Source organism: Erithacus rubecula, assembly GCF_903797595.1.
Source record: "Erithacus rubecula genome assembly, chromosome: 4".
Lineage (NCBI taxonomy): Eukaryota > Metazoa > Chordata > Aves > Passeriformes > Muscicapidae > Erithacus > Erithacus rubecula.
Window position 1 is genome coordinate 32,543,766 of NC_136686.1, and position 27,705 is coordinate 32,571,470.

The 27,705-nt window shown below is 46.3% G+C and overlaps 1 protein-coding gene across 1 annotated transcript in view; it reads right to left on the bottom strand.

Moving 5' to 3' along the window:
* The window catches only part of CACNA1I (calcium voltage-gated channel subunit alpha1 I), an 84,163-nt gene that overhangs the window by 15,545 nt on the left and 40,913 nt on the right, over nucleotides 1-27,705 (bottom strand). Inside the window, exons 8-27 of the mRNA XM_079303515.1 lie at nucleotides 25,717-26,117; nucleotides 18,593-18,744; nucleotides 18,017-18,202; nucleotides 17,336-17,453; nucleotides 16,740-16,895; nucleotides 16,214-16,304; nucleotides 14,092-14,294; nucleotides 12,549-12,965; nucleotides 11,563-11,663; nucleotides 10,735-10,858; nucleotides 9,839-9,907; nucleotides 8,776-8,960; nucleotides 8,315-8,441; nucleotides 7,146-7,271; nucleotides 6,591-6,680; nucleotides 5,981-6,173; nucleotides 4,739-4,890; nucleotides 2,925-3,034; nucleotides 2,187-2,320; nucleotides 1,416-1,486 (exon numbers count right to left, since the gene is read on the bottom strand). Coding sequence (XP_079159641.1) covers nucleotides 1,416-1,486; nucleotides 2,187-2,320; nucleotides 2,925-3,034; nucleotides 4,739-4,890; nucleotides 5,981-6,173; nucleotides 6,591-6,680; nucleotides 7,146-7,271; nucleotides 8,315-8,441; nucleotides 8,776-8,960; nucleotides 9,839-9,907; nucleotides 10,735-10,858; nucleotides 11,563-11,663; nucleotides 12,549-12,965; nucleotides 14,092-14,294; nucleotides 16,214-16,304; nucleotides 16,740-16,895; nucleotides 17,336-17,453; nucleotides 18,017-18,202; nucleotides 18,593-18,744; nucleotides 25,717-26,117 — 3,206 coding nt within the window. The remainder of the gene's footprint in view (nucleotides 1-1,415; nucleotides 1,487-2,186; nucleotides 2,321-2,924; nucleotides 3,035-4,738; nucleotides 4,891-5,980; nucleotides 6,174-6,590; nucleotides 6,681-7,145; nucleotides 7,272-8,314; nucleotides 8,442-8,775; nucleotides 8,961-9,838; nucleotides 9,908-10,734; nucleotides 10,859-11,562; nucleotides 11,664-12,548; nucleotides 12,966-14,091; nucleotides 14,295-16,213; nucleotides 16,305-16,739; nucleotides 16,896-17,335; nucleotides 17,454-18,016; nucleotides 18,203-18,592; nucleotides 18,745-25,716; nucleotides 26,118-27,705) is intronic.

Sequence of the window (27,705 nt, forward strand, 5' to 3'; positions counted from 1 at the left end):
TCCAGCTCTTAATATCTGTGTGCATTTATCTGGGTTTCAGAAAAAACATGCCACAGACATGCAGATGCTGGATCTGAAGACCTGTTCTGTCCCAGATCCTTGCCTGAGAAAAATCATCTGTTGTGGCTCCTGAAGTGGAAAAGAGCAAGGTGCAAAAAAGCTGCACTGAGCCAGTCTGTGGCAGCAGAGCCAGAACTAATAAAAATTTACATTCCAGATCTGCCTGTAGTAAGAACATCCTTCATCTCTCCTTCCTTCTATTCCCCAGTGTATTTCAGCCCATAACTATCCTGAATGTTGTATATCCTACACATTAATTATTAATATTGTTGTTATTACTATTATTAAAATAAACCACACATAATTACTGTTTAATAAAAATCATGGAAGATCAGACAGAGCTCAGGATCCATAAAAGATCAGTTTCCTTTTCACTTTTGTGCCATCATATTCCTTTAACTCAGATTGACATTTATTGTCACCAACACCAGAAGTAAATTCCCTGAGTAACTACTCATGCTGTTTTCAGATTGATTCCCAGCTCATCATCACTCACCAGCACTGGCACATTAACTGATAAATCAACTGACAAATGCCTGTGCATTTTGATATCACGCAGCAGAGTTGCCTTCTCAGGGCCTGCCAGGGGTCTGATGTATGATCCCCAGAGCCACTTGGTGCCATTACTCCTTGCTTAACAATCCTCCCTCAACAGTGCAAAAGGAAAGGGAGCAGACTCCCTGGCTGCTCATCCATCACGGGGGATGCTCGCAGTGGGCTCGAAGCCTGTGTAAAGCACCGTGTCAGCATCTCGTCTGGGAGCAGCTGCCACTCTCAGCTCATGAGATCCTTCTGTCTCCGTGTCTTGCAGCAGACACTTCACTGCCGGCTGTGTGAGCCACAACAGAGCGTGTCACTGCTTCTCATGCATGAGACACTTAGAAACACAAAGGGATCCAGCAGGAGAAAGAAGAAAAAGCAGGAAGGGGGAAGCACTGGCTAAGAAAAAGAGAGTGCAAATGAAAGGAGGGGAAAGGGGCATGTTCAGGGAAGGGTGAGAGCTGCAGTGACAGAAAAATGTCCTTTCCTCCTGAAATGGGTTCCAATCACTCTTCCCTTGTTATGGAGAGGGGAGAAAGGAGCCAAGGACTAGTTGCAGTTAGACACTAGCTAGAGATGATGGGAAGAAACCTACCCTTATCCAGGGGTCAAGCCTTATTTCTTTCACATGCAGGAGAAGACAGATGCGAGGTGAGCTGTAACCCCATGAATTACATGAGAATTTGTATATGACCTTCAGGAAGCTGCCTGCACACCACAGTAGACACCACATCTGAGCCCCCACAAGAATCAATCCTTTGGGAAAAGGGACAAAAAGGGACAGAAGAGGAGAGTCTTTTTGGAAGGTGTTTTACCTGTGGCAGGGCTTGAACAACCGTATCCAGCAGTGCTCGCATTCCTGTGGCCATCTTCAGTAGCTTCAGGACTGCCACAACAAGCACAAGAGAAATGTGAGTCAGACTGAGCTCAGAGGCATCCTTTGTGTGACTTACTAATGACAGTAGCACAAGACAGGTGTCCTGTCTCTCCTTGCCCTAGAAGAACTTTCCCCTGATTCTTCTTCTCGCTTTTGATGGTACAAGTCACTCCTTCTCCTCAAGCTCATATCCTTTTTACTAAACATTTTATTTCTGCCACCCATGTTTATTGGACTGCTTCTGCTTCACCCAGACACTCTAGCCATGTGCTTTTTCCCAAGAAAATGTATCCTAATTGTCCTTCTGCTTTGATCTTTCCTCCTATCACTTTCTCTTCCTTCAACCATCACCGTTATGCTATCTTGGCATACCTTGGCCACCACCTTACCTGTGCAAATTTCAACCAAATTTCAACCCACATCACTACTATAGTTGTCCCAAAACGAGTAACAGAGAAAGTTCAGCTCCCACATGACCTGCCTACCCTCCCAGTGCTTCACTTCTTAGGGAACGAGAAAGTTTGAGCTTCTAGGGTGTCCTAGATCCTAACATTCCTGCTGGGGTGTGATGAAGGACACCCCAGAGGCTCCTCGGGTGCTGGGGAAGGGCAAGCTCAGGACTTTACAGCCCGTGCTCAATGAGTCAAGGCACCAAGTTGCCCTCATGGGCACCCATCATACACCCCTGCTCTGGCCAGTGCCTCCTCACCCCGGGCGATGCGCAGCACCCTCATGATCCGGATGATAGTGGGGTTAATTGGGAGAGCAGCATTGATTTCAATCTCTTCCAGTGTGATGCCCATAACAGACAGCAGCACAATGGCCAGATCCAGCTGGTTCCACCTTTAGAGGAAAAATTGAAGAGAGTAAATGAAGATAGAGTTTTTCCATTTTCCTGAGAAAGAAAGGTACTTGTCTCCACTTCATCCTAAATATTTCCTTATGTATGAGTTCAAGGCCCATTCTGAGTCAGCCTGTATGGGCTTTTCCAGAGAAACGGAGATTCACTTTCCAGACACCCTGAGCAGCCAGAGGCAAGCCAGTCTGATTTGAAAGCATGGAGCTGTGTTACTATGGCACTATGGTTTGACTAATGGGCTCAGCTTTTCATGGCCTTACTACCTTGAATCAACTTTGCTAAATATGTTCTGCTTCAGCATGCTCACAGTTTGCCTCAAGGGCAGGGAAAAAAAGTCTCTCTCCAACCTTATCTCCTTTGCTTTCTAGCCTAACCAGCAGACTCCAACCAAGAGGCAATTTTTGGACAACTCTTGCTATTGCCTGGGCATTGCAGCTTGTGGAGGATGAGGTTAGGTCCATGCAGTGCAGGACTGGGGGGCAGTCAGAGCACTCTGCCACCACTTGAAGGTCTAGATAGGGCACCATCCTCAAAATTCTACCCCAAACCCAGCTGTCCCACAGGCAGAGCTGACAGCCGTCTGCTCACCTGTCTTTGAAGAATCGTCGCAGACCAAATGCCACCAGCTTGAGAACTGCCTCAAACACGAAGACAGTGGTGAACAGGTAGTTGCAGTACTTGAGGGCGGTCTCCAGGGACTGCCACAGACAGAGAGAGAAAAGAATTTATGCAAAAGCACCATCATACACATATCCCCCCTGTGTGGGGACTCTCCTAAGTCCCAGGAATTCATCCTGGGGTGTGGAAGCTGCCTCAGGTATTCATTGTTGGGTGGGGAAGCTGCCCCACGCTTCCCACCTGCTTGAATGTGGAAGTCACCTACTAAGGGCAACCACCAGCCAGCCCCTCTTCCCCATGTTCTTCTCAGGATCAGTTACTGTTCTTTTCTCCTGTAGTGTTCAGCATAATTGGGAGGAGGAGGCTATTGCAAGAGAATCCATGAAATGCCATAAGGATTTTCTCCTGCCAGTAGCCTATGCCACCTGAATGGCATCTTGTTAATGGCACTGGCATAGCTATGAACCAAGAGTGAAGCACAGAGGTTACTCTGGTTGTGGATTCAGGTCATCTCTGACCAGAGGAAACCCTGCTGTGCCTTGGTCTGGTGCCAGCACATCACATCTCTGAGCTGGTTTCTGGCTCTTTTATGTGCTGCCCCTTCACGACCACCAAGAACTAGTGTGAGTGTGGGTAGCTTTTCGTGGCATTTTATACTGGCAGGGTTTGAAGTGCTTTGAGAAGATTGTTTAACTGAGTCTGACAGCAAGCTGGCTCTGCTGGAGCTGTGTTCCAGGCAAAGGAGCTGAAGAGTAAGGAAGAGGAGTGACTTGTTGAGAAACAAAGATCTGATGTGAGGATGCCAACAGATAAAGGTTGAGAGTTCCTGAAATATAAAGCTGGGCACCATTTAGGGCAAGATGAAAGCTGGGCAGTTGGGCAAGGTGGGCAGGAAACAGAGGAGCCTGGCAATATGTTTGAATGAGGACAGATCCAGTCCCTGATTAAAGCCTGAGCTACCTCAGACAATCTGTTCAGACACTAGAGCTGTCACCTAAACCAAGGGTCTTCTGAAGAGAAAACTGAAATGCCACTGGGCAGATGTCATGATGAATGCTTTGTCTACATATGGAGGCAGAAGGCTCCTTTGATATGTGCAGCATGCATTTTTCCCACCAAAGGCATCTGCAGCTTTGCCAGGAGCACTGAGAGGTACATGGTCTGTGCCCAAACAAAGTGTAAATCTTATTTGGCCTCCAAGGTGCTATATTTGGAATCACACCCTGCAGCTGAGAGAGGCTCTGCTCAGCACTTTGGCCCTGCAGCTTCTCTTGTGAAGAAAAGGTGGCTTGGTAAAGATGACCCATCCCATGACATACAACCAGTCACTCTGGCTCTCTCAGCTGAGGCCATATGGCAGGGGAATTGGGCTGACATTTGAAAATCTGATGCAAAGTGTGAAGCTCCCAGGACACTGCTGCCTTCACTACTCCTGTCAGGATCCAGGGGAACATAAAAAGCAGAGCAGGCAGCTAAATTTGGGTGACCCACATATCCACTTCCTAATATAAAGCACAGAGACTTAATTGCACCATGCTTTCTAGGGGCTTGACTCTTGCTCAGATACCTTCTCTCTGTTTTTAATGGATAACAAGTGTCTGAGTAGGAACTACCTTTCTGGAGACACCCGAAAATCTTCACACAAATTTGCCTACTACAAAACCAATTCCTGCAAAAGTTTTTAGAGACACCCAAGTGTCCAACTTATGCTGGTGGGCAGTGGTCAGCAGAGAGCTGTACCAAAATGACAATGCCTGGAGGCAGATCCCCATGATCTCACTCACCACAGGTTGGTTGTAGTGCTCCAGGGACATGGTGACCACGTTGAGGCAGATGATGAAAGTGATGAAGATGTCCAGATAGTGGCTGGTGCAGACTGAGTGGATCAGGAGGCGTATGTGGCAGTAGGTAGCGTAGTACGGCAAACGCTGCGCCTCTTCAGTGGAGAGAGGGGTGTGGGCAGAGTCAGGAAGAAATCACAAGAAAGAGAGAGGTGGGTAAGAAACACTGAGGAGGGAGAAGGTATAAGATTGGTGATAGGTGTTGGAAGAAAATGGAATGTAGTTGGGAGAGAGAAAAACCAGAAAAGAATAGGTAAAGATAAAGAACATAGGGAGGAGGAGAAAAAAAGGGGGGAAAAAATGAAATAAGAAATGGGGGGAAATACGTAGGAAAAAAGACAATGAACAGAATACTAGAAAGAAAATCTGTTAGTCTGTGTTTGTGGGAGTGGTGCTAAATCAGCATTTCATATAGTGACAAATTAAGATGACTTATGATAAAAGGGAGCAGATGGTTCATGGAAGGGCCCTCGGGGGTTATAGGAAAGCAAGGGAAAACTGGAGCAGAGGAAGGGAAAGCATGCCCATAGGCTGTGAATGGAAGTCTGGGTAGTAGGGATGATTTCCAGGAGCAAGTATGCTTTAGCAATTTTTATCTAAAGGTAACACAAAACAGGACAGAAACACCAGGAATAGAAGGTTTCCTTCAGCACAGAGGGTTTGGGATCCCAAGGTGTGACACTGCAACACTGGGGTCACTGGGACAAAACACAGGGGTCTTCCTCTTGTTTTTTTCCCTCCTCTTCTTTAAATTTGGGTTTAAACACAAAGAATGGTCTGTCCAGGTTCTTCTTCAACCACCAGGTGAGCTGCAGGAAGCCCAGGTGGGAATCTACCCCACGCACAGGAGGCGTATTGATGTGTGCATGCCCCATACCAACAGTGCCTGTCAGCATGGGCAGAGGGGTGTTTTTGGTATGTTATCTCCTGAGGAGCAGGGTGCTAAAACCCTTCCCCAGTGCCTTCCCTGGAGCCCCAGCAGACCTTCTCAGCCACCCCTCCTCCCCAGACCGCCCCAGTGAGGTGTGTGGCGGCACAGCAGTGGTGCGGGGAGGAAGGCTCAGAGCACAGCCACGAGCGATGGATTTTGGAGTCCAGCCCATTGGGAAAGAAAAAGAAGAGGAAAAGGTTTTTCTCAGAAAACCTTGGCCTACGAACCAACCAAACACTTAGGCTGTGCCTTACTCCTTCGCTTCTTCTCCAAGCGTCGCAGGCGCTTCTCCTCCCGCCGGCGCGCCTCCTCCGCCTCCTGGTGCTGCCGGCACTTGTGGAAGTTCTCCACCACCACCCCCACAAACATGTTGAGCACAAAGAAGCTGACGATGAGGAGGAAGGAGATGAAGTAAAGGAGCATCCAGGGGTTGTTGTTGGTCACTGGCTGGAGTGGGAGGAGAACAGAGGTAGTCATTGTTTTAGCGGCAGAGGAATGGGGATGCAGTGGGCGGCAGCCCAACAAATCCTGTTTTATAAGGTATTGAAATAACCATGTGTGGGCCAGGAGGGGGCCAGCATGCCCAGAAAGATACTTGGCATTACTGCTTCTTCATTACTAATAGATAAAGGCACACTGGCACTACCACAGGCACCCACAGCACAGCCACAGCTACACCTCCCTGAATGGACTAGACAAGACCATGGACCTGACCCCTTGCAAATAGGTGAGCAAAGATCCAGAAGGGGCTCTGGAAGGGACTCTTGGTTTGAGGGAGGTATCTGAAGCAGGATGTTAAAGGATGCTTCTGCCTTATGAGCACAAGGAATGTGAAAAGGTCCTTTCACAGGAAAGTCCATGTACCTGCTGGTCAACAGCCACAGCATCAAGTCCATTGTACATAATATTGACCCAGCCATCCTTGGAAGCCAGAACAAAGAGGGACATCAGAGCCTGCAACATAAAAAGCAAAGCTGATGTAGAGCAGGTGCATCTGGCAGGCAGAAAAAATAATATTGTGGGTTTATGCTCTAACACACACAGCACTGAAATAATCTTCCTGTGTCTCTGCACACATCAAAACCTGCTCTTTGCCCCATGGAGGACAGGGAGGGGGTGACAGGAAGCCATGTGCAGCCAGACTCACCAGAGGAGAGAGGTTGTGAAGAATCTGCTTTGTGGCAGGAGAAAAGAGAAAATCAAGCTCTCTGCTGCCACCACTTTTCTTTCCCACTCATCCCCTAAATGTCATTCTGATACCAACCCACTAGTGACAGAGTTTCTGCAGGGACACCCATGCCAAATGACTGCTCATTCTGGCCCAGGCATAGGCTTTCCAGGTACTGCATGTGTTCCCTGGGGAGGAGACAAACCCTGTGTTGGCTTCCCATCACAGGGAGGGGCTGTGGGCACACTCACCTGTCCCAGGTTGTCAAAGTTGTACTTGTGATGCACCCACTTGTAGTTGGCTGCCACGCAGTCAGACCGGTTGGTGATGTTCCTGATGTCAACCCCCAGGCAGTGGTAGAACTTGCCCTTGAAAAGCTGCAGGAGGGGAGTGACCCCATCAGGCTCACTTTCCCCACAGGGTTCCCCATGCTCCCTGGGATGTACAGAAGCTGCCAAGGTGCTGCATGGCCTGCAAGACTGCAAGCCACATAGAGCACGACAGGGACACCACCAACACAACGTACAGCACAGACTCAACCATTGCAAAGGAGCCAGGACCACCCTTGTAAGCTCACAATTGGCTTTTCAGCCTCCTCCATTGCCCCAGGCCAGCAGTGACTGTAAGCCCACCTTCTGACAGCCCTTAAGGCAGCCTTCCTGGGTACAAAGGGAAAAAGTATCTTCTAATCAGCCCCCTAGAGTAATCTTCCCTCCCTGCTTCCCAGTTACTGAGAGTGCTGATGGGAAAAGAATATCTCATCTGAGGGTAAAGAACCAGAAAAAAAATCCTCTTCTTCTCAAATGTATTCTTTCACAAAGCTGCACTGCACTGCTGTGACTCTTCTGCCCAGGGCTCCTTTCCCCATATGGAAAGGACTGGATTGTGCATTTGTACAGATGCATCAGAGCAAACTAAGTATAGCGCATTCCCTGAGATGGAAGTAACGCCCACACCCTTGCTCCTCTGCAATGCAATAGCCAAAAATAAAGAGGATTAAATAAAAAAAATTAAAGAAGTTTGTGGGTGGATTTAGGGCTCAGGGTGAGAGGGAGAAAGAGAGCTGACTGGAGGCAGGGTTCATGCAAGCAGGCACTGAGCTGTTTGCCCTTGTGGGGTGACATGGATGTGTCCAGGGAGCCCTGTGCTCTCACTGTGATGCTGACCCAAACCCTGACCCAGCTGCTGCCAGGTGTGAGTGTTCACTCCTGTTTCTCACGTCCAGCAATGCCTGCACTTGCTGAGCACCTGTCTGTGCCATTTTGGAGATGACTTGTGGAGGAGGGCAAACACAGAAGACTCACTGGCTTCCCTGTCTCTCCTGCTCTTCTGAGCTCCTTGTGTCTGCTACAGGACCTGTGGGTACAGGTGTGGCAACAGTGGGGGCTGAAAGGATGTTTGATGGCCAACAGCAACCTACCTGCACACCCAGGATGCCAAAGATGATGAAGAAAGCACAGCAGATGAGGACAATGTTTCCTATGGGCTTGAGGGAAGAAATTAGTGTCTCCACCACCAACTTCAGCCCAGGGGCTCGACTGATGACTCTGGAAAGGAGGGAAGGGGAAGGGTGACAGAGGGACAGGGCAGAGATGTTTGGTCTAAGCTAAGCATTTTCAGCAGCAGCAGACCCCTGCCTCCCTGTGGAGTGACCCCCTAAGTGGAGATCCCCCTCGTGATCAAAAAGCCTTTTCTCTCCCATGGATTTGCTGTTAGATGAGGCACCTCCAGCACCAGACCCACATGGCTAAGGGGGACCTCCTTGTGGCTTCTTGCTTGTTAAAGACCCCACTTAGCCTGGCACAGCTGGATCTGACCCTGGGACCCCTGCTGGGATAAGCAGTGGGAAGAGGGCCGAGCAGGGCTCGCTGGGGCTCTGACCGGAGGGGACGCAGGGTGCGCAGCAGCCGCAGCACTCGCAGCACCCCCAGGATTTTGGCACCGCCTGCAGAGGCCACTGAGACCACAATGTCAATGAGAGACACGAAGACCAGGAAGCCATCCAGGATGTTCCAGCTGCTGCGGAGGTAAGCCTGGTCCCCAAAATACAGGCCTAGAGACACCACCTGGAAGAGAGGGGAGAGAAGAGGGGGTGAAATGTCTCCTATGTTACCTGGTAGAGGGAAACTATGGAGAGAATGGGAGCAGAGGGAATAGTAACCAACTCCTCACGACACTGAAGTGTCATCTCATAATCTTTTCCTTTCACCTGGATCTCTGTGAAGGAAAACAACTCTTTTTTTCTGTCTCCCTGAGTAACATGACACTGTAGGGCACACATGGGAAACCTTTCCCTGCCACATCAGATTCTTGGGAAAAGTCTCCTGGTTCAGAGATCACCTGGGAGGTAAAGTCAGGCACCAAATCCTTACTTTGGCTCTTAAATGGGTAATTTGTTTGTCAGCAGTTTTCAAAAAGAGTGGGTGCTACAGAAATTGGTGGCCACAGGGAGATATCAACATCCTGCAAATCACAGTCAAAATTACGATATGAATTTTAAGGGTTTAACTTCCAGCACACAATTTTAGGACTTTTTCCCAAACATGAGAAGGGAATAACAAGGTTTTCTGATTGCTGCAAAGTTCTTTGGCATCTATTGAATAGCTATCTCAACTTTGAACACGTCATTAATATCGTTGTAATGTCCTCCATTCTTGCTCCAGGAAAAAGGGAATGGACATTTGACATCATTACAAACTCCATACTTGAATGCCAGTTATCTTTTGTGAATACTAAGATCCAACTGGATCTCATATCTACAATAAACATCTCCTCTATGCCTAACATGGCAGGACTGAACCCCAGGCAATGTCTGCCTTTATAAAGGTAGAGGGAAGGATTGGCACACCGAAAAGATGAACAGATTTTAAAAGGATGATGAGCAAACATGAACAGTGTTTGACAGTGGAAAAAGGCTCTGAGCTGTTTATCTCCAGTAGCTTACCTTCAGTGTCATCTCAGCTACAAAGATTGCTGTGAAAATGTAGTTGGACACAGTGAGAAATATTCTTTCCTAGAAAAAAATTAAACAAAAAGAAAAAAACAAAACAGAGAAAGACCTTAAATGTATTTTGACTACTTGTTGTTACTTTGTCAGGCCCCTCTGATGATCTTGATATTTTTACATTCCTGTGAAGGGTCTGAAAGTTGATGAAATAAGGGAGATGCCCTTGGCAGAGGTCAGTGCTAGGCAGCTTTCAGCCCATACACTTTGCTTGGGACAGGATCCTATGCAGCTCTGCTGCAGCACAATGGATGAGATTTTTTTGTGTCATGCAAATCTGGTTTCAAGGCAGCCTCTGCCCTTTTCTGTCAGTGCTGCTCAGGCCTAACTGCTGCACTGACCTAGGACTCCTTCCTGAAGAGCTGCTGAGCACAGATCACAGGTTGTGTCCAAGAGCAGCAGAGTCTGGGAGTCAGCTAAGGCAGACAAGCAGAAAAAGTAATTTCACTTGACAGCTCGAGCCACCTCCAAGATTGCTCAAGAGCAGCATACATGAATGATGATGTGCCATTCCTACAGCAAAGAAGTTACTTCTATATTTCAGCTCCCAGTCCTTGTCCCTTTTGCCGTTCATCTCTTATATGCAGGCTCCTGGAGGAGACTCTCACTTTCCAAGACAGAAGGAACTAGCCTTTCTATATTATAAAGTGGGTTGCCCCATTGTAAGAGTCTGCAGGGGATACACACATTTATGTCAATTACTAATATTTAGATATTTGAATAGATGAGTCAGAGCTGGTGTTTAATGCTGAAGTTCTTCCAGAGATCACACCAGTACCAGGACCACTCAGGAAGGAGGTTGTGCCAAAAGGTGGGTGACAGGTAATTGTTCTCACCGTGCTTCTGTGCTCAATCTGGGGTCTTTCCAGGGCAATTGTGATGCAGTTCAGGAAGATGAAGGCCAGCACTACGTGGTCAAAGAGCTTGTGAGCAATGATGGTTTGGCAGAGGAGGCGAAACCTGCAAGAGAGTCCCAGTGGGCACCCATGCCTTGGGCAGAACAAATTTAGCAGCAAAAAGGACACAGAATTAAGCATTCTGGCCAAAACCAGGCTCTGATATAGCAGCTTTCCTATCTCTGATAATCTGATACTATAATGAAAGCCCTTTCTGTTCAAGGGGCAAGATGCTTGGGTGAGAATACTGTTGGCTGGGGTATGTGGACATTTTCTCCTGGTAAGATCTCTTTAACCCAAATTTCCTTTTTTAGGCAAGAAGAATTCTAACTTTGCCCTAAAAGGTGTGATATAACTGCTGGTAAGTTGGTACTGGCACTGTAAATTAAATGAAGATGCTATTCTGGTGCCAGGGGAGGAAATATCAGTATTATGGAGTCATCAATAATACATTGCTTATCCTCTTTGTGTTAACATTAGTATTCCCTGCCTTGCTTTGCTATAAATATTTATGATTACAGAAAATAAAAATGGGATGCTCCAAAGGGAGGGAAGATCACAATAGCTATTTAGGATTCTCAACTTTCCTTTCGCTGCCAGAATCTAGGAAAAGAAATGTTGTTTGGCTGTAGAAGGGACAATGGAGGAGAAAATACACATTCTCAGCTAGTAAGTTTAAAGTTGCCACCTAACATCAGGGGATGCAGCCAGCAGGGCAACAAAATCTGCCCATCTTCTCAACCCTCTTATGGCAAAAACTGCACAAACCTGTTCTGTGGAGAGAAGAGATATATGGACCAGTCTTCCCGTAACTCACACCAGTCTGGCTTATAGACTTCCATCATCTTCCGGATGCGAAAGCACAGGCTCTGTGGGGAGGCAGCAGAAGCAATTGCCACTGGTCACCTTCCCACTTGCCCGAGAGAGACATTCTTCCTTTCACATCTGACTCAAATGCACCACTACCTGCTTTTCTTTAATCCCTCAATTGAAAATACCAACTCGAATGCAACAAATCATGGAAAAGAAGGTAGAAGCTGCTTTGCCAGGGCTTGTTTACCTCTTGGCATCTGGTTTCCTCCCTAAATCATGAAAAATAAAACTGCTGGTGTCCCTTCTAGAGAAGGATGCTGTCCATGATGCCTTCTTAGAGGGGTTGGAGGGACTGTGTTGCATGAGGGAAATGTTTCCTCCCTATCTCAGCTAAATGAGAAGCCAGGACAAGAAGGCTTTCTGTTGCACTTGGGCTGGGAATTTCATACAGACATTTATGTCTGTTCAAATTTCTACTGCCCCTCACTCCACTTTTTCTACCCTCTGGTCAGCTCACAGATTGCTGTTCCCCAGGCTGATACCACAAAACCCACTTGCCTTGCCTGCAGTGCCCATGCTTCCTGCTCTGGTCTGCTGATGTTCCCCACACAAAACTCTCACTGTCACCCAGCCTGACCTCTCCTATCTTGTAGAAATCACTGGCTGCACTGCTCTGAAATAACAGCCGCTGAATGAGCACATGTATGTGTCACATCTGCCTTCCTCCCACCATCCACCTGCCTTGCAGGCAGCCTGACAATGTGGTGTGAGCTTGTCTTTGCCTATAAAGTTCTTCCTGCATTCACTGCTGTCCCCCAGCTTTCCTAAAGCACCTTTGCAAGCTTTCCCACCCAGGGGGGAGAAGACTGAAATATGAGGATGGATTTGGGGTTTCTCAGAGCACTGTGATGTAACCCCAGGCTCCTCCACCAAGTACTCACATAATCTATTTCTTCATCATCCTCTCCCCGTTCTTTGTGGTTGTTCATCTTTGGGAAGATCTCCTTGACAATACTGGGCATTTTGCCATTGCAGTCCTGATGCTCACTGGCCCCAGGTGGTGCTCCCAGCCTGTGGCTCACTCTGTGGCCAGAAGGGACAGAGGCCAACTCCAGCAGGTCACAGGAGCCTTTGTTATCCAGAGAGAGTGTCCGGCGGTGGTGAAACGCCCTTCCCGTGCCGTCCGGCTCCCCACCTGCCGCCTTGTGCGTCTCCCCAGACAGGAGGGACTCGTGCTCAGCTGAGGGAGGTTTGTGTTTCAGGCTGTGTCCCCGGGCCAGGCTGTTCCAGCTGGAGCGACGGCTTCCCCAGGCTCCGCTGCGGCTCCAGGCGCCGTAGTGGGAGCTGCGGGAGCTGGACTGTAAGACAGCGAGGGGATGGGGTTCTGACTCTGGGCACAAGGGAGCAGCATGTGAGCCTCTCTCATCACACACTTCTCCCTGAGCCCCCAAGCCAGAAGGCTGCCATTTATCAGATGTTGAACAAGTTGCATGGTGGGAATTCAGCAGCAATCTCGGTAAATCTGACAATAAATTGATAATGAGTTAGCAATGGTGTTGACTGTGATTACCTTAAGCACCATCTGTGTGCAAAGCACTTTCAGGGAAGGGAAGTAATAAAGCCAAAGGCCAGGTGCCTGATATTGCTACTTACACCAGCACAGAGCAAGAGTAAAGCTCTCAAGAAATCTGATTGGCAGCTTTTTCCACTGCATTTGGGTTAAGGAGAACACAAGGTAAAAGGTGATGGATCATCTCACTCACTATCTTTGAGAGCAGTCTTAGTAAAAGGGAGAAATGAGAGGAACAGGCTTGTTGGTTACAGCCTAGTCCAACCATATGAGCAAGGTACCACGTAGTACATGGCTGCTAGCACTCCCTGTCTGGAAATAACAGGGGCATGAACCCTTTGAGCACTGAGGCACTCCCCAGAGCTGTGTATGCCAGAAAGCCCAGAAGCTGATGTTACAAGGTGGACAGGTCTGAGATGCAGTGGGTTAGACAACCTGCAGTTCTTAGGGAAGTGCTATGGGGCAGCAGAATGTGCTATGAGGAGCTCAAAGACAAGATTTCCACTGTTACAAAAGCTCTGCTACAATCCCATATGTCATGGGACTTGGTGTTTCTGGCATCACCTTTTAACTCAAGGCATCATTTTGTGTCCTTGACTCTAGGAAAACAAGGAAAAGGCAAAGAGGAAAAACATGTTCCACTGTAAGAGGGAGACTGTGTTCTTGGTGTTCTCCCTCTCCCACACTCAAAGGAATATAGATAACAAACCTGGAAATAGACTTCAAAAATCTGGAAATATAGAAAAATAATGTGAACTGATCTGGGTTCTAAAGACAGGCAACGCAGCTGTGTTGGAAGCCTATAGAGCAGCAGGGCAATCCTTCCAAGAAATCCCCAGATGATGGCAGAAAGCCAACAAAGATCTTGGCCTTCAAAAGAAGGGTCTGACACACATTTACACTCCCTCACTCACCAAGGACCGCTGGTCATAAGTCATTCTGCCCAGGGACATCACGCTGCTCTTCCGGGAGCCAACAGCAACACGGATCTGGTCAAGCTGCAGGGAGTTGCGTGAGGAGTTGGTGACCCCCCCAGAAGCCACTGGTGGGTTGGAAGAGGGCAAGGATGGGTCCAGGTGCCCATTAGGTGTCACAGGAATTGCACAGAGCTTGGGATCTAAATGGAAAGATGCAGAAAGAAGAATGAGGAAAGAAGAAGGTGGGTTCCTCGCTGTCCAGTGACTGCTTTGATGTCTAGGCATGTTAACAGCAGCTAACAGATTGTTAGCCCTTCAGCATCAATCAACATCAATTCCTCTGATTTAGGGTGTGGTGACAAAGGCAGTGCAAGCTGGGGAGGCCCTAAAGTAATTTTCTCAGCCTCCAAAAACGACCACATCTGTCCTTGAGGACAGACAGAGAAGCAGAGTGGTGGCCAAGCAGCTCAGATTGTCAGGCAGAAAATGAAGGCAAACAGAGGGACAAGAGCTTCTGCCCGCCAAGGGCAGACACCAGCATCTTCAGGTGCTTTCAGGTGCAAATTCCACCAGCTGTCAGATTGGCTACTCAAAGCAGTTAGGCTGAAACACTGGGCAAGAGACTGAGATGTAGGGATGGCCATACCATCCATGTACTGAAGTCACCTTAAAATTCCTGCAATCATACTGCATACAAAAACTGCATTCCAGTCTGTCCTACTACACTGCACTTCTTCAAATGACTGATCCTCGACTGTAAGATCCAGGACACTTTTTAGGGAAATCTTAAGTCCTGCAGATGACCATCAGCATTTTTTGAGATGCATGGAGAGGACAGGGTATTGAATTTTAATGCCTGAAAGGACTGAAGCAATCATTTTTCACTTACTGCATAATGTAGGTCACCTATCCATGTCTGCATGACAGACAGCCATGAGTCCACTAACACCTCTGCAACCTCTTCCTCCTCTGCCATCTCAGGGGTTTGACTGCCTGCATTCAGCATAAGCTCTGGTATGGTGCAACCATGTAACTCAGGATAGGACTGCTGTGAAAAAAAGCTAAGTTACAGGAAAAAACTGTGAGCCAGAAACTGGAGCCACTGCTCCAGTTTATGTGTTATCCATGAGTTTAAGCTCAGAAATGTGCCTGTGGTGCTTGTGTGAGCTGTGCTCTGAGCATGCTTGTGCCTGTCCTTGTACCTTGCTGATCCTGATCTTGTCTTGTTGACTGGACTTCTTGATTTGACCTTAGACTTTCCTCACCACTGTGGGCTTGCCTGGTATTTACTGAACCATTGGTAAACCTGTACTAGTGTCAGTGGACCTGCTCTGCTCACCTTGTGTAAGAATGTGCAGTGTGTCCCTGCCCTCCTGCCTGGCTCTCTGTCCCCTTCAATTCCTGGCTCACCATCCACTGCAGAGCAAGCTACTCTTGCTGCTCCCTGCCACCAAGTCCTGTTTGAAGTATAATACCCCTTGTAGAAAGACTTTCAGTCTTTGAGGGATAGACACCTTACCAGGCAGTTTGTACTCAGGTTGTTCCCACTGTTAATTATCTCTCCTTGAAAATATACGGCTTTTTTCAGCCTGAATCTGTCTAGCTTGAGCTTCCAACCTTTACAATCTCATTATGCTATTTTTCTGCTCAATTAAAGAGCTATCTAGCACCACAACTCCCTCCTTATGGCCTGAAACTACAGAGAGAGTGATCAAGTAACTTTCCTGATTTCTCTAAGCTTCATTAGTCTCTCACTATGAGGCAAGGCTTCCAGATTTGCCTGAGTCCTTTTTACCATCTTGGCATCCCCACTCCAAATGTGGGTTTCAGATTTGGATACAGTGTTTCTGAAATGGTGACCCTGAAGATAACCAGAGACAGGCTCACTTCTCACTTCCAGTTGCTGTTCTGGAGGTCATTCAAGAACTGTTCCACTTAGCTACCACATTCCTCAGGATGACAACATGTCTCTGTTTTTCCACAAATAACAGCACAAACTGGCATAAAGTTCAAAGTAAAAACTGGCAAGTTCTCAGAAGTGGGAGTAAATTTTCTGCAGAATCTGCTTTTAGATGTCTCACTAAACAGGACACAAGCAAATAAGACTGAGCTATTGCACCTGAGCCTTCCTGGACCTCTTGGAATTGATCAAACTCCTCCATGTTTGAAGAACTCTGATCTTCATCTGAGTATGACCGGTTGGCATCGCCCTGGAACACAGAAATTGAGAAGTTGGAAACTCAAATGGAAAAGACCATTTGTTTTTGTCTTCCATTTCTGGAACAAGTGCAAAATTGTCCTTGGCAGTCAGGCATCCGCTGGGAACACTGTGTGTGATTTGGGATTGCTGGTAGACCGCACTGCTGCTTTTGGATGGGTCAAGGGCTCACCCTAAGGTTGGTTCTGTTGTGTTACACAGAACAGAAATTGTCAATCCCCTTACAAAGAACCTTTTTCTTTGCAAGGATTAACACTGTTCTTTTTTTCTTGTGTTTAATTGAGTACTACCCTAACAAGGGTCACTTCATGAGTGAAATTAAAGAGGGGTAATAGTTTGTAAATCTTTCAGTCCAGTATTCACAGAGTGTCACAAAGGATCCCTGTTCAACACCTCTGTTCCTGACGAAGCCTTGGTGGCAGCTCACCTCAGCCTGGAATCCCTCCACAAGAATGGCCACCAGAAGATTGAAGAGTACATAATTGCCAAATGTCATGAGAGCCACAAAGTAGAGGGAAGCCCATGGCGAGGTGGAGGCCATGCCATTGTAGAGTACAACATTCCAGTCCTCCTGGGTTAGGATCTGCAAGAGAGGACAAGAAAGTCAGATAAACATGAAGGAAGAACATGGAGGGTATTCCCAGAAAAGGACAGTCAAAGAATACACATTAGGACCAGACCAGGCCTCTGAACTTCCCCATAACCACACACCCACTGTCACTCTCCAGCTGTGGCACTGCACCAAAAACCTTAGCTGAGCCAGAAGAAACAAGAACAGCCATTAGGACAGTCATGTGCTGAGGTGAGTGTCAAACTTGGGAGTTGCCACAGCATGAGTGACCTTTGCACACCATCTCCTAGGAAGGAAGAAGGTCCCATCTTTGAGACAGACACCAGTTGTTTGCAACTGTTCTTCCTCCACAGCCTTTTGTGCTGTCAGGAATGCTCCTCAGTGAGGAAAAAGCATCTCCTGACCCTCTTCACTTTTCCCTGACCCAGCCATAGAGAGCAAAGTGGGCTCACCTGGAAGACAGTGACGATGGCCCACAGCAGGGAGTCAAAATTCTTCCGGTCAGGAACTGTATCTCCTGTGTCTGTCCTGAGGCTGAACTTGCAACCAAAGATGTGCATTCCCAGGATGCTTTGGAACAAGATGATGTCAAATATAAATATCTCTGCCACCACAATGAACTCATCAGAGTAATACTCTTCTGAAAATCTAATGCAACAGCACAGTAGCAAGGGGTACAACAACGCAGTCAGACCACTGGGAGCTATCTGTGAAGAAGTTACTACATATTGCAACCCTGTAGGTGACCAAAAAAAATTGCTTTCCAACTGTGCTGACTTAGAGCTCACATATTCCCTCCAACCTGTTTGTCAGACCTGTTCTCTGTATTGTCCTTTTTGCTGTCGTATATCTACATCTTGCTATCAGAGCATTTATGGCATGCACAGACAAACTTTCTGTAGCAGAAGACTTCACTTATCCTGCAATGGGACATTATGCTCAATATCTGCATTTTTTGCCATATTTCACTGCCCCATCCAGGCCAAAATCCTCAGCTGCTGAATCTAATTTAAGGCACGAGCAAGTTCAGCCCTTATGAAAAAAAAAAATGTTTGTCAGTGCTGCCTTGGCCTGGAGCAATGGGCAAGATGAGTTATGCAGTCGTGCTCTCCGGAGCCCTGTGAGCTGCTCACCTGAAGATGAAGATGAAGAGCATGAGGAGCATGCAGAAGGTGGCCACGTTGTCCATAGTCTTCATCAGCACCACGAGCTGGCGGCGCAGCGCCGGCATGAAGCGCACCAGCTTCAGCACGCGGAGCAGCCGGAACGTCCTGAGCACAGAGAGCCCCCCGTCCGCCTGGCCAATGATCTCCCAGATGCTGTGCTCCAGAGAGACACGGGAAGCACGAGGGACACGACAGAAGGCAAGTGAACAGACAGAAGAAAACATGGAAGAACTTGAAACCTTTGCAACATCTTCAGGTTGTGCATTTTTGAAATATTTCACGGCTAATATTTGTTGTGAACTTAACAAGGGTGGTTGCAATTGCCTCCACTTTACAGAGGAGAGAACTGAGGGACAGAAATGCTGTGTGGCTTGCACGGCACCAACACCAAGTATTGGGAAAAGACATCTTGGTCTCCCAGTCCTTGGCCTTGTGCATCAGCCCAGCTCCTCTCAGTGCAGCTGCTAAACCCTTTTGGGAAACCATGCAAGCTCTGTGGTACTCTTTTCTTTGTAATTCAGGTGATCCCCAAGCCCCTGTCACCTGATGATGACGATGATACTGTCAAAGATGTTGTAGGGGTTGCGAAGGTAATCAAAGAGACCAAAAGCAGCAAGTTTCAGGATCATCTCCAGGGCAAACATGCTTGTGAAGACAACATTGCTGATCTCCAAGATGTTGGTCAATTCCTCTGGCTAGAGAGAATGCAAATTCAGAGAGTCAGAAATGAAAGAGCCCTGAAATTATGGGAAATAAAGTATTACCCTTCCCAGGGAACAGAGCTTGTAGGGAGTTGCAAATTTCCATGGCTAAGACTAGAGTGGAGCTGGATAGCAACAGTTGCACTCCACTTTCTTTGCAGATTTGCTACCTTCATCACAGATTATAGCCCTAATATTTTTTTTTTTTTTTTTTAATTAGAGTTGATCAGGAGCCTCACAATCATTCACACAGCCAAGGCTGACTAAGCTTCTCCTACATCCCACCCCATATCCCACTCCCCTGGCTAAAGGCTGCTTTATTTTGTGAAAAGAACTTGAGTATTTATTGAAGGAGAGCAAAATTGGCTGATTTGCAGTCAACCTCTTCCTTCAAGAATTTCTTCTTCTGAGGTTTCCACAGGTAGCTGGCACTTCTTTTTTTTTTTTTTTTTTTTTTTTTTTTTTTGTTTTTTTTTTTTTTTTTTGTTTTCTGAAATTTTGAAAACATTTAAATGACAGGAAAACAGTTCCCCATCTTCCTCTAAACATTACTGCATTAATCTTCCCCTTTCCCCTCTATTTTTTTTTACTTCTCCATTTTTCTCTCCCCCTTTCCCCACCAAACCCTTGGTATGCATTAATTTTCTGGTCTTGCTCTATCAATCTTATGCCTCTATCCTCAGAGTGGTCTCAATAATTACCCAAGAAAATATCAAACTAGACAAGACAACAGCAAGGAGGATCACATTGCTAAAACCTACCTGTAAAGGGCAGGGAGAGAAGGACAGGTGAAGAATGCAGAAAAGTGGACAGAAAAGGAGAAAGACAAATGCACAAGGTGAAAAATCCAAGAATTACACAAGATTGACTATAAAAATATAAAGAGGGTGCATCTTCCTTTGCACTAGTCTGAGCTATGCCTGGCCACCAAGTCACTCTTTAAGCATCACATAAAATGGATGGGAATGAGAAAACTGCAAATGCCTGTTGTAGAGAGCAAGAGAGGATAGACATTCCTGACACTGCAGAAACAAATCAGTGAGTCCCTGCAGGTCAGAGCCAATACTTTTAGCATTAAATCAATAATAGCCCATGAGGAAGGGAAGTCATGGTCTCTTCCCATGGTCTGCAAAATTGCTGTTTTGCTGAACGGTGGCCTTTGCATTGGCCATGCCTGATACTTATACAGCTGGTGGAAGTGAGGGAGGAATGCAGTTCTGGTTCTCTTCCTGAAGCTGGGTTCTGCTTTAACCTCTGCTGAGAACCCCAGGGGCCAAGATCCTTCCAGGTGAACAAATGAACTCAAAACTGCTCCTCACATCTCTGGCTTCCCATGCCCTTTGTTAATTTCTTGCATTCCTCATCATAGCTTTTTATAATTTTTTTTTTATTATTAAAAGTCCATGTCTTTAAAATGAGAAAAGAGCAAATGGATCAATTTCCATCCATCAGAATAGCAAAAACACCCTGAAAATGAAGAAAGGAGTAGAGATAAGAGAGAGAAGCAATGAGCAAGTGCATGTGGGGAGGGACAAATAAAGATCACTTCACTGAGACCCAGCACTAACAACAGCTGCTGAGAACATGAGGTCTGTAGGATAAACTGAGATGCCAATGTCAATTTTCAGTTTTTCAGTCTGAATCAAATCATTTTGTCAGTGAAAGTAAATAATGCAAAAAAGTATCAGGGTATGATGGTGGATTATCCTCCTCTCTGCTTTCCATAGATTCTTTCATGCCCTTTGGGAGCAACTGATGTTTGAAAATCCATGCCTGTGGAAAAGGTCACCTGTTCCTCTGTCTCTCCTTTCCTCCTTGACATGTGTTTCTCTAGTCAATATTCACCTGTTAATCTGCTTCTAATGGACCATCTATCAGCCCCAGCAAATCATCTTTTGTAGAGAGAGGGACAGGAAAGACTGGGCAGAGAAAGAAAGACAGAAAGATGGGCAGAGATAAAAGCAGAAAAAGATAAATAAAAAATAAAAAAACTAGAGAAAAACAAAACTCACTAGCACCCACAAGAAGTAGAGAATGAGAGTTGCTTTAAATAGTGTAGTAAAGCAGTAAATGCTGGGAAAGGAAGAGCAAAGGAAATGAACTCAGGATAAAAAGAGTGATAGAGAGGAGCCAGGAGAGGCACTAAGGCAGATCCAGCATTGTGGCTGTTTCTGGCAACAGAGCTAATTTGACAGAGTTCAGAGCCATCAGCTGGGGCCAAGGCTGCAGGGTGGGTTCACCAGGGGTTGTGTCCTGTGTGGCAATGTCCTTGCTCCTGTGGCTGTGAGTGACAAGGGATGAGGAGAGTGTCAGGGACACGGCTGGTGCAGGGGACTCTTCTCTGGCCAGGGAAGTGTGAACTTGATGGAGAGGACAAGCAAACAGGGGAAAACTGGTTCTCTCCATTTCCTCCCACTCACACACAGGCTGCTCTCTGACACAGTGGATGTGTCTCCTTGCAATTGTGAGGTTTCCCCAGGCTCTCACAAACAGCATTCAGGCATTCAGCATCTAAACTCTTCCTCTTCCCAGGTTTACCTAGAAACTGCAAATTGAAACATCCCCAAGGAAAGAACTGAACTCAAGGCTACTTTAGTCCAAGACAAAGGAAGGAACACCAGAAATCTCCCCACAAGCAGTATGTTCACATTGTAATGCCAGGACAGACTGATTTACCCATCACACCAGAAATGAAACCTGAATATGATTATGGGAGCTGAGTATTGGGCTAAGGAGGGTGGCTTAAAGGGGCAGAGATCCCAGGAGGCAAGGCATGCCCAGAGCCAGTGTTTTAACCAGAATGGTTAAAATCTGTCCTGTGTATGGATCTCTTTCTCAACCCATGAAATCATCTATTTCACATCTTTGTGGAATAAAGTCCTTCATCTGCAACAACATAGATGAAATACTGAGAGTAAAATACCATGATTCAGATTTACTTCAGAACTCCTGTCCTGTGATCAGAAACTAGAACTGGGGCAATAGAGGGCAGCAGCTCAGCTTTTTTCTCCCTTTCTATTTCTTACTAACTTTTGAGGTTTTTTGCTAGATTTGACTAAAAATATAATTAGACCATTATCTGGCAGCAGACAGAAACTTCTGCATCATAAGAAAGGCTAAGAAGATACAGATCACCATGAAGCCCCCGCAGGAAAAGTTTCTCCTGACCAGGAGTAAATTTGCAACTGTCTAGAAACTGAATAGTAATTGATGTGATCTATGCAGATCAGCCCTACTGAACCTATTCATCATTGCCTCTGTGATAAGAACATGAAAAAGAAATATTCCATAAAGAGGTCTCTCCAGCCTGTCTATTTTTACTCACCATTTCAAAGTCACTTGGCAATAATTAGAAGAGCCATCCATAGAAATCAGCTGTGGAACATACCAACTTTTACATAAGTTTAGTCACCAGCCCACAACCAATGCAGGATTACATGATTGTTATTCTCTGGTTCTACAAGGCTGAAGTAGCATGGTTTCATCTGCCACTCCAGGGAGACTGTTCCATCCTCCCTAAATGTCAGTATGATGAGCTGGCTTGGACATTTGCTGAATGTTTCTGACAAGGAGAAAGAGAAGCAATAACTGTAAAATAGGAACTTGTGAATGCAATAAATGCTGGCATAAAGTGAAATCACACAGGCTAAAGGATATGAAGGTACTGATCCACAGGATGGGTCTAGTTAGGAAACAGGGGATCATCATCTAATCCACACAGAGAGACCTCATAAAGTACTGATCTTATGTGCTAAGGAAAACTGTAAGTAGATACTGGAGAAGATAAACCAAGTCACTCAGCAGTTGTCTAAAATGGCTGCTAATGGCAGAGAGGCTTGAGTCCAACAAGCTATTCAAGAAATACATGATGAAAGGCAGTCTGGGACATTCAGCTGGGACAAGCTTTTCATTCTTATTCTGAATAAGGGAGAAAAGTCAGGAGAACCAGACCCACTGTGAATATTAGGAGAAAAGTAAGCCTCTTATAGGGATTCTCCTGGACAGCCACAGGAATCTAATATTTTCTACATTGGATTTTAAAAATAGAGATTTTCAAATAGAGGCAGATCTGAAAAACTGTTTCAAGCAGGACAAAGCTTGAAATGATGGGGTGTGGCTTATGCAATGTTTCAGCAATGTCTGAAGGCCTAATACTAAGAATATTACATGGTATATTGCACACTGATGGATCTGAATAAATGTAGTTATTTACAAAGGATATCTTGTTCTAAGATCATGGATTAAAAATGACTCATAGAAGTGTAGTTTCTCCTAAAATGAGTTGATTTTCCTCACAAGAAATATATATGAAGATGGAAACTGCCTTGGCCACAAAATCAGGACAGGATGAAGGGCTGGATGAATAAGCTAAACAAAAACAAATTCCAAGGTGATTTGAATATGAGTAAAGTTATTTGGGTTGTTGAGGTTAAGTCTCCTGGAAGAAAAACCCCGTAAATGTGAAACTCCTGAATTACAACAAGCAGTTTAATTTCACGTCATTCTGTCTCTTGGTCAAGACAGGCAACACTCACACATGTGCTCTGTCCCTTGGGTTCCTGTGTTTATAAGACTGAAACTTGTGCCTCACCCATTAACCTGATGGTTGTGGGTGCTTTGGTCAGCTTGCTGGTGAATAGCCCATGAAAAAGTGGAGTAACAAGGTGCTGACACACATGCCATGAGCTGCCCAGCCAGGTATGTTCCCAGAGAGTGGCTGGGTTTGTGATATCCAGAAAATAAAGGTTCAAGAGGTCTCTACAGGCACTAGCTCTGGGTGAGAAGACATCCATACGATGAAGGAGCTGAAGCAACAGAAACTTCTTCAGTCACAGAATGGTGTCACCCTGCAAATCACAGATCCTGGTGGGCAGAGGGGCTTTGCTGAATTTCGTTCTGTGAAATTTGTGGTTTTGGGAGAAAAGACAACAGGAAAAAGAGAAAGGAAGGGAAAAAATGTAGGCACTGAAGCACCAGACTAAGATGTACTGATGGCACAGTTTGACAAAAACTGAAGGAGAGCAAAGGGAGGTACAAATGTCTGTGTGCTTCTGAATTAACTGCTGACTGAAAAGAGCCCAAAATTCATGGTATGGTCTGAATATGTTTTAGTCTTCTTGTGCCAGGAAAACAGAATTCAGTACATATTTTGAATAAACAGGCTGCACCACATTTTTCAGTTATGATCAGTCTGGATGACAGTTCTTCTGGTAGAAACAGCATGCAGGGTCACAAGATTTTCCCAGCTACTTATGGATAAAAAGTGATAGTACAGTTTTAAGGACTATCATTAAGAACCTGCTACTAGAAATCCCAAGGCTGCAGAGGCAGATCCCACTCTGCTGCAGGCTGTACAAACACTGCAGAGGCATCATCAGAGTGGATTCTCTACCTCCAGCTCAAGTATTCTTCTGTCAAACTATTATTCACGCTGTGTCTATTAAACCAGGGTGAACAATGGCTCTCCCTGCTTGGTGATCACATCTTTAAAATATCAGTGGGCAGTTTTCAAATTGTCCTGGGCTCCAGCCCTTAGTCATCTCTCTGCTATGTGATAAATACTTTGCTCTTTTTTATCTATTTCCATGAGTCAACCCCTCCAGCATCTTCTTCATTCTCCTCTCTTCTGGGCTCCTGCCAGTATTTTTCTGGTACTGAAGCAGCCAGCGCAGTTTTGAATTCTGGGATCAAATTAAGGTGTCACAGCCTTGTATCAGAAACTAGCTGGGCTTTGAAAATTGGTTTAAAGCTTGATACGTGGGTGGGATCCAGACATCTGAGGCTTGAAATACTGGCTCAGACACTGTGTTGCCTCAAAGAGGGAATTTAAGGTACTCTGGGTCTCAAGGTATCTTCATCCTGATACAGCACAGGACAAATCTGAGTGCCTTGCTTGAACTGGGCTCACTGCCTGTCTCTTTGCTGCTTGAGACTGATCTCAGGACTAGACTTCACCTTGGCTCCAGAGTTTCAATAGAGTCAGCATCTCAGTAGTGCAGCAGCCTCTTATTTTGTGACATGGGCAGACACATGGAGTGACTCTTGGCCACATTCAGACTGGCAGCTTAGATCTGAGACGTGGGTGTACAGCATGGACCATTCAATGCAAAGTGCAGCAGAGCTACCAACCAGCAATGCAGACGCAAGGTCATGGGTGCTTAACCCCCTCTGAAGTTGGCACATCACTGTGTAGACACAGCCTCTGTCTCCCAGCTATAAAATAAAGGCACACAATTCCTCTCCATCTCACAAGTCTGTCATTAGGCTAAAGTGTATGGCTGACTCAGAGCTGCCTGCAAACTACTGTGTGAAAGTCAAGCCTGTGCCCACACCTGCTGTTTGTGTCTGACCTATCTATCACTTCACACTCTCAGGGCAAAGGAAAGGCTCATGCAGCCTGAGCCCCCAAAATGACTGGAGATTGGAGGTGGTGCCTTTCTTGTACAGATAGAATGTGCTCAGACATCTCTTAATTAAGTTGGGAAGGCTAGCAAGCTGATGGATTTGAATTGAGATGCTGGTGAAGTGTCTGTGCCATCCCCAGAGGGCACATTAAATTAACCAAATAGACTAAGGACTCAGTAAGCTAATGAAGAGAGAAACGAGTGAGAGAGATGAGGAAGATGGAAGAAACGAGGATGACAGAGAGAAAAGCACACAGAAAGTGGAGACAGAGCAAAAAAGAAAAACAGTGGATGAATGGCCAGGGAGGAGGAAAAGAGAGGCATTGAAAAGAGGTGAGAGGAAAATACGTGGGGAGAGAGAGAGAAAGCGATTAAGTACAGGGATAAGGAAGAGACCCTGCAAGATCCTGAGGCTTTCTCCAAAGCCATGCTGGGACCATCTGTGCTGCAGTCTGAGGTCCAAATTGCTCAGTCTCTACCTCTACCAAGTTGCATCAGCTGCTTAGCAAGGCCCAGCAGCAGTGAGCAGCCCACGCTGCCCGTGTGCCCCGAGGTGCTTTACCTGTTCGTGGTGCTCGATGCCCATGCTGATGGTGTTCACCAGGATTGCAATCATGATCCCACGGTTGAAATACTTGCTGTCCACAATCAGTCGGAGCTTGACCCTCACTTCTCGCCACATGTCACTGCAGAGCTTCAGCCGTCCTCCTTCTTCCACCTCCTCCTCCTTGTCCAATGCTGAGGCACCCTGGTCCTCCTGGCTGCCCTCTGCCTCCCCATCACTGGCTCCTCCATCCTCCTGCTCTGAGCCAGCACTGTCCAGGACTGAGAGCCTTCTGGATGCCTCGTGCTCTTCCCTGTGGCAGCGGGGGCAGTTGGTGGGATCCGAGGTTGCTGTCACAGCGATGGGCTGCACTAAGCCCTGAGGAGGGCAGCCAAGAGAGTTGTGCTGCTGGCAAAGCCCTGGAAAGAGAAATTGTGCTGCTTAAAGAAGAAGGATATGAAAAAGGCATTCAAAGTGGACACCTGTTTGGCTTCTGGATGTTTAGACAGGGTAACTGGGCTTTTTAGCTGTGAGGATGATTAACCATTGGCATATCATCTCAAGGACAGCAATAGAAGCTGTTGCCAGAGCTGGAGGCTCTTTGCTGACAGGCTGTGTCTCCAAAACACACAATACTGTTCAACTTGCCTGTGATTAGGCTGAACAGGGTTCATGTCCATCATAGAAAGAACTGCTATGTCTTATGCAGAAATCATAACACAAGCTAGTGAGTCTCAAGCTAAGTGGGACCTGAGGGGAAAAATGGTCATGAGAGCTGCTTTTGGCCTGAACTGCTACAAGTAAGGCCTGAGAACGCTCAGACTGAACTAAACTCTCTAAATTAGAGAAACTACATTAGCAAAGCATCTCAAGAAGCCAGAAGAGGTAACACAGGAACATTTCCTCCTGATAGTGTGCACTATGAATCAGAACAAATCCCCTGACTTCAGTGAGAAATCTAAATCTGTGTTCCTTGATCCTCCATTTCAGCCTGGAAGATGAAAGGGACAATGAGGGAAATATAGCAATTAATTCATTAAGACAGTGCATGAAGTCTGCAGAAACTTTTTTTCCAGCAAGCAAAGCAAGTGAAAGTTTGAATATGCAAGACACGCTGAAGGAAAATCTGCCTTTTTGCTTATTAATGGGAGCATAACTTAGGAAAGGCATCAGCAGGCAGTTAATACTAACTATAAAACCATTTTTACAGTGACTTTTCCAGCCAGGACCCAATTTAAATGATATCGCACGTCTAATTTTACGCAACAGCATGTGCTGCCGTCAAGAGAAATTGTCTCCATCGTCCTTGCATATCAACCAGACTTCTTCAGCACCACTCCTTAGGTTCAGGTGACATCTTATTGCAATTCAACTCTCTTTGCCTCTCTCTTGAGGTCTGGAAGGACTTGCTTTGGGAGGAAAGCTCCCAAAAGGGGGAAAGCAAAGGGGACCTGCTGTGCCACTCCTTTGCCTCACTTTGTTATATTCCCTAATTCATCTCTCTCCCAGACTGCTATCAACACCTGGCTGTACCAGATGTGGAGCCCTTTACAAGCCTCAGTGTCTTTATCTCTTTATGGTCTCTGTATTTCAGATCTGGATTATCCATGTTCCCTGCTGGCCAGACCTGTTTCATTCCCATTCTTGCCAGTCACCCCCACCTTGCTGCTCTGGTGTGCTGGCCATGGTTCCATGCTCAATGGCCAATGTTAGTTCTGATTCTGTGCTTCACAGGCCCTTTGGAAAGCTGGCACATGGAGATGCTCCCAGTGTCTTAGACTGCAATACAGGATGTGACCAAAAGTGTGTATTCTGTTGAAGCCAGGTAGGGCAGTGACCCTTATCTCCATGGGAAGTATTTTCTGCTAATGGGCCATCTGTTAAAAAACAGGTGGGGCAGTCATCTTTATCTTTTCCACAACCCATCCTTCCTCCAAGAAGATATCTGTTGCTGGGCAATTGAATCCCACTGTATGACTGATAAAATTACATCATCCCATTGGGAGA